Consider the following 6,178-nt stretch of genomic DNA (forward strand, 5'->3'; position numbering starts at 1 on the left):
TAAAAAATTTAAAATTTATAGATGTATTACCTACAAAGTTTAATTTCATATATAGTAGGTTTGACAATTTTAAGAAATCTTGAATAAGAGACTTCAAACATTTGGTATAAATTTGATTTTCTTTGTTTAAACAAAGGTATATAAAACTAAAAGGTTGAACAACCTTCAATATACTTTTTATGATGTATATAGACATTTTGCTTTTTAGTACTGTTTTTCTCTGTGTGTTTGGTATATCATATATTTACAAACTAATTCACAATTTAAGAAAATATCTCTAATATATTTGGTAATATATTAATGAAGAACATCACAAATCAATTTTTCTAATTAATAAATAGGAACCTTTTAAAAAACGGTAAGATATTAAAATTATTCACGAAATATAACAAAATTTATCCAACTTTCTATAACTAATTTAAATATTTTGATTTTATTTTGTTGTGATATCTATAACAATAATTTCTTTAATTAATGAATACATGAATAAAAGTTTTCATAAAAATTGTGTATCATTGTTATATTACCAATCGAAGCTAAATAGTTTATAAGATATGATGTTAACAACAATAAAATTAGCTTAAAAGAAATTGTATATTTAGTGAAATACAAATTCAAATTTCTAAGATATAAAAAGGTGTAGTTTTCAAAATCTTTACTCAATATTTTTGTATACAAAATTTTGCGGCAAATTCTCCTTGTTCACGTGCGTAGCACATGCGCCTCAATCGGTCAACCCGCGGTTCCAATTACTGAACCTCGACGTTGTGTTTTGTCTGCGGAAATGAGTTTTCTTTCCCCCATCGAACAACCCTCAGTTTCCGAGATCTCGCTATCCCCATTTTCTTGCTGTTATCAGTCGCTTTGAGAAACTGGGTTTTTTCGTTTAGATCAAATCCAGAATCCCTTTAAACCATTCTCCATTCTCCATTCTGATTCTGGTTTCCACAAGAATTTGCTTTCAGAATCAATGGGTTCCGATCCCTCTCTTTTGCCTGAGATCGGCCCTGATGGACTTGCCAGGGAAGCTCCTGTAATTGCTTACACTGAGAAGGTATTGAATTTGAATTTTGGGCTGTAACATTTTTCCTAATCTAGTTCTTTCTTCTTGTTTTCAATTTTACTTACTTGTAATCGAACTGTGTTACAGATAATCGAAGAAGGGAGTCTTCAATTGAGAAAGTACGAATTTTATCTTTACCTTCCCAGATCTAATTTCACACGCATTTTGTACCTTGGTTTTATGTGTTTCTTCTGCTTTCAATTTGATTATCACTTGTTATTCTATCTTACCTGTTGAAGGAAATTGAAGTCTGGGGCGTTACCCTTATGTACATTCTTTAGATGTTAACGGCTGTTTGTATAGTAATTGTTTATTTATAATCCAAATTGCACTAGTATTTAATTAATGGTACCGGAGGAAATCCTGATGGAACCATCCTCGCTTAGTTAAGTTTACAATCCTTAGAGTAGTACAAGTTGGAGCCTTCAATTTATGGAGTGCAACCCGTGCCTATCTTCTGAGCTAATAGGATCGGTCTTTATCTTTGAAAACGATACCACATTAGAAACGACATTTGGACCTGTTAATTACTCCAAGCATGAAATTAGTGAAATGAAGTTGATTATCCTTTATCAAGGTTTTTTATTTTCTCTTTTTACCTATTTCCTTAAAGTAGAAATGTTCTTCATGGCCTGGCTTGTTATTTCTTCCAGATGTATTGATGAAAATTTATCTAAAATTCGGGATGTTGAACGGGAATTGGCAAACCTTACAATGGAGATGAAACTCACATCTGGGCCTAAAAAAGCAGGTTGAGCTCACTCTCAGTTGTTTTATTTTGATTAGTGATTTTCATCAAATAGTTGACTCAACACCAACTGTGGTTGCATATCTCTAGCTCTTGAACTTTTGCGGAAGAAAATAGAAATGTCAACTGAGAGAGTACGTGCAGCTAAGTTGAAGGAAGAACAAGCAAAGAAGGTTTGCCCCTTGTTAAATCTTTTTATTGTATAATAACTTTGACTTGAAGCTTGCTGTTTTGCATGTCACATTGTGCCTGCTCCACAAGTTGCGCAGTTCTTTGTGATGTTTTGAACCTAGAATTTAGGGAAGACAAAATATGAAGAATTTATTCCACAGAATTGTTCTGGTCTTGCTAAACCAATCTCCCCTATTTTTGGCCAAATTTCATGTCTATGCATTTTCTCATTTAGATGTTTGAAGAAGATGCTCATCGATAGCATTGTTCCAAATAAGAAAAAAAGAAAAAGAAAAATGACAGGTAAGTTCTGTGAGCGTATAATCTCATGGTTGTCATTTCTTTCTTCTTCTTACTGCATTTCACACAAGCTAGTATATCCTTTCTCTGGGATGTTCACAAAATGGAAGGGGTGTCAACCAATTGCTTCTAAATTTTATTGCATGTGCTTAACATTGTACATTCATTTGTTCTTGCATCTTAAGATTGTTAACTGCTATTCCAGGAATCTTATATGATGGTTTACCCTTCAGGTTTGGGAAGCAGCATCAAAGGTAGTGCAAGACGAGGAAGCAACTAAGCAAAAATTGTGTGAAGACTTGAATCATCTGGTACATATCTCAGGATTGAGTTTGCTTGTGTCAAACCTATTCAATTTCTTGATAACATCATCGTTCCTTCTCCAAAGGTTCAAGAAAGCAGCAACTTTCAGTTGACAAGACTTGAAGAACTAAAAAGGCGCATGGAAGCTTTGAATTCAAGTCGAGTATCGACCTCTGTTTCTCATGTAAGTCTTGCATTACATTGCATATGATGTCTTTAATTCAAATCACAACTATAGTGGCTTCTGCTCGTTAGCCATTAACTTAGCCGAATTGAAATATGATGTAAGATGTACGCCTTTTGGGTTGCACAGGATGTCAAGGCAATGGGAGGTGCTCAGAATAGCAGAGTGTCAGATTCTTCTGCAGTTGCTACGACAACAGAAACTGGTGCAAAAACAAATGAAAATGTCCCTAATCAAACAACCAGTGATGCAGCTCCAGTGATAAATGGGCAAAATCAAAAGCCCCCTTCTGAGACAGAAGGAAGAGGAAAAAAGAAAAACCAGTTTCATGGAAGAGGGAAGGGAATTGGAGCAGTGCCTAAAGGAAGAAGCTCTGCAGACTCTGGCTGGACTGGGTCTGGGTTTGATGTGGATGGTAGAGCATGAGCAAGCACTACAAAAATCAAGATCCAAGTTGTCAATATCAATATAAAAAATGGTTCTTTTATTTGAAAAAAGAATAGTAATAAGTGTATTATTTTTTTCTCCATGTTCACTTTCATGTCTCAGATGATGGAGTTGTGAGAATATACTATTTGGCTGGAATAGAAACTATAGATTTAGCCCCGAGTTCTTTGGTATTTTCATTTGGCTCGACTTGCTTTAAAATGTTTCTGTGTTGTCACTAACTGCTCTGTTAAATCGATTAGTTCATTGATGGTGAGTAGTGACTACCATAATTACTCTGTTTTATTATTTCACTGAAACAAATGGGCTAAACTAAATCAAAAGTTTATGTTTAATAGCTACTTTGGAATTTGGATTATAAACTAGTATTCAATTTTGGGTTGTATGGTTCAGACATTTGTCTTCTTTTTTAAGGTATATATGTTTTGACCAATTGAATTACATGTTAAGTAGGAGTAAATAAACTATGTATGGGAAGTTAAGTTTTGTGTGTAATAAGACTTCAAACTTCTTAGTTTGTGTCTACAAAAGGGACATACATATATATATGACATTTTACAAAATTTCAGAGATCAAACATAAACGTGAACTTTGAAAGACTGTGGCGTAACTTAAAAAATAAAAAAGTGATGAGATGGCTAGAAATACTCTGGTAAAACAACTAATTCGGTTTCCTTCATTGCACAAATACTTCAGACATCCATTTTCTTCTGAAACATTCTAGTCTCATTGCCTTTCGTATGCTTGATAAAAGCATAGATGCAGGTAGCCTAAATAGTAAGAGGGACAGAGACGTTCAAGGCAACATAAAATATATTTGTGCAACATAAAATATATTTTCAGTCACTCTTACTATAAAGCTGCCAAGGATTCCACACAAATGATTTACTTTTGTCATTCCCCTAAGGGATCTTAGAAAGAATGAACTGCTGAGATGAGAGCTTCAACATTGTTGTTGAAAGGAACAAGAATAAAGAAACGGATGTCATGACTATGTCACTTAAGTTGGAAGACTTATTCCAATGAGAAGAGAAATGAAGTTTTTGGTTGATTTGAATTAAAGGGTGGGATTATTGGATATGTTTGATAAATTAATGCTAAATTGTTAGTTTGTGAATAAGTCTTCAAATTTGTTTCCTTATTTCAAGTTAGATAGTTGCTGGAAATCAACCAACTTATTTGGTTGATCAATCTGAAGTAGTTGTGTCAACAAAATTACTCAGCAGCTTTGAAATTCCATTTTGTCAAATGCTCTTCTTGAATTTGATTAAAAAAAAAACAAAAACAAAAACGTATTGGTTTATTTTTATTCATAGAAAAATCTTTGATTTTAACTAATATTTTGATGTGAATTGATTAGAAAAATAAAAAAAAAATTCAAAAATACATTTTCGAAACTGTAAAAGATGCACTTTTTCGTAAGTTTTTTTTTTTTTAATTTTTAAAATACGATATAATTGATATTGAGATAATTGATGCAGTTGATGGTGGGGAGTGGTCATCCCTAGAGTTTGTTGTTAGAGCCTTAGAGGGTCTCAATAAGAGTTGTATGAGGTGGTGGTGCAATGGTAAAAAATGAGAGTTAGAGGTTTAGTGATGGTATTTTGACAAATTACTTTATGCTTTATACAAATTTGGGAGAAATCAACTATTAAGCAGTCATAAATCATTTTTAAAACTATTTTCAGCTATTGTAAAACACTAGTTTGACATTAACTTCAAGACTTAAAATCGATTATATACCTTAATTTTATTTTTCTTTTTTAGTGATCGGTCATATCAATTATCGCTAAGCTAACTTTAATAATTAGTCATCAAATTTAATTACTAATTCTAAATTTAAATGACAATTGTAGTATTTAAATTATAGGTCTCACGTATATGTTGATTTAGAATAATTAATTCTAAACTAATTGATATGATAAATCCCTGAATTAAGGAGTTAAATCAATTTCCAAATAATTATAATGATTGCATGTAGACTAATTACTATCAATCAGGTCATATACTTCATCTTTGAAATTAAAATTAAAAAATTATTCTTAAATCATTTTTTGTGAAAAAAAACATAGACAAATATATTTCATTGAATCGGAAATGTTCTTTATGTTATTGAATTCATTTCATTTAGAAAAGCGATATCTAATGTAAAATTTATATTTTCAAAAGTAGATTAGATCGAAGTTAAAATATCGATTTGATGGAAACATTTAAGTCTTAGTTTTGTGGAAATTTCAATGAAAATATCAATAAAATGTACAATCCAATGGTAAAAATTATGGAACAAAAAATTGAAAGAAAAAAAGTTTAATTTAATAAATAAATATTTATTATATTCAAATACATAAACATGTTTGTTATTTATATTATATTTATTTTAAAGTCGTGTGTTTTATGAATTTTTCTATGATTTAATAAAAATATCAATTTATTCTGTAATAATATCGTAATCGTGACAACGTGAATAAAATTATATAAAAATTTAATACTATATTCAACCAGTAGAAAATAATACTAATAAATATAAAATTGTTTAAAAAAGACATGTAAATATAAGTTATGACATCAAGTAATAAAAACTTGCAGCAATAAACTTCAGTGCTAAATCATCACACGGCGTAGCATTCATGTCTTATAGCTCCTCATTACACATCTTTGATTAATAGGAGATGTAACGATGAACTTGTCAACTCAAGGTCGGCAACATTATTATTCCATCTGATTCTTTTTTTTGTAATTATTATTAATATTTAAGTTTTTTAAAGAGTTGTTCAGATGATTAGTGTTGCAGCAGAGCAGAGAAATATGTTTGGGTTTGGACAAGCCACATTTATTAAGACTTGTTGGGGAAAAATACTACAGCCCCATTCAATTCTTGTAAGTCCAATTTTAATGTAAAAAAGAAAAGGTACCTCTTTATTCATTGTAACTTACAATTCAAGCAATGTCTTGTTATAGATTA

The 6,178-nt window shown here is 31.0% G+C and overlaps 1 protein-coding gene across 1 annotated transcript; it reads left to right on the plus strand.

Annotated features, from left to right (window-relative positions):
* Positions 1–682: 682 nt before the first annotated feature.
* On the plus strand, positions 683–3,378 carry LOC103484029 (uncharacterized). Its single transcript, XM_008440924.3, has 7 exons — positions 683–1,054; positions 1,151–1,182; positions 1,717–1,814; positions 1,902–1,984; positions 2,516–2,593; positions 2,671–2,769; positions 2,899–3,378. Exons 1-7 carry the CDS (start codon positions 971–973, stop codon positions 3,193–3,195), a joined length of 771 nt encoding a protein of 256 aa, XP_008439146.2. The 5' UTR covers positions 683–970; the 3' UTR covers positions 3,196–3,378.
* The last annotated feature ends 2,800 nt before the right edge of the window (positions 3,379–6,178 follow it).

This window comes from Cucumis melo, chromosome 6 (assembly GCF_025177605.1).
Source record: "Cucumis melo cultivar AY chromosome 6, USDA_Cmelo_AY_1.0, whole genome shotgun sequence".
NCBI lineage: Eukaryota > Viridiplantae > Streptophyta > Magnoliopsida > Cucurbitales > Cucurbitaceae > Cucumis > Cucumis melo.

Coding starts and splice junctions, on each gene's coding strand:
- LOC103484029 (XM_008440924.3), top strand. CDS start 971: ATGGGTTCCGATCCCTCTCTTTTGCCTGAGATCGGCCCTGATGGACTT. Junction 1,183..1,716: donor GGGAGTCTTCAATTGAGAAA/GTACGAATTTTA, acceptor TATTTCTTCCAG/ATGTATTGATGAAAATTTAT. Junction 2,594..2,670: donor GTGAAGACTTGAATCATCTG/GTACATATCTCA, acceptor CCTTCTCCAAAG/GTTCAAGAAAGCAGCAACTT.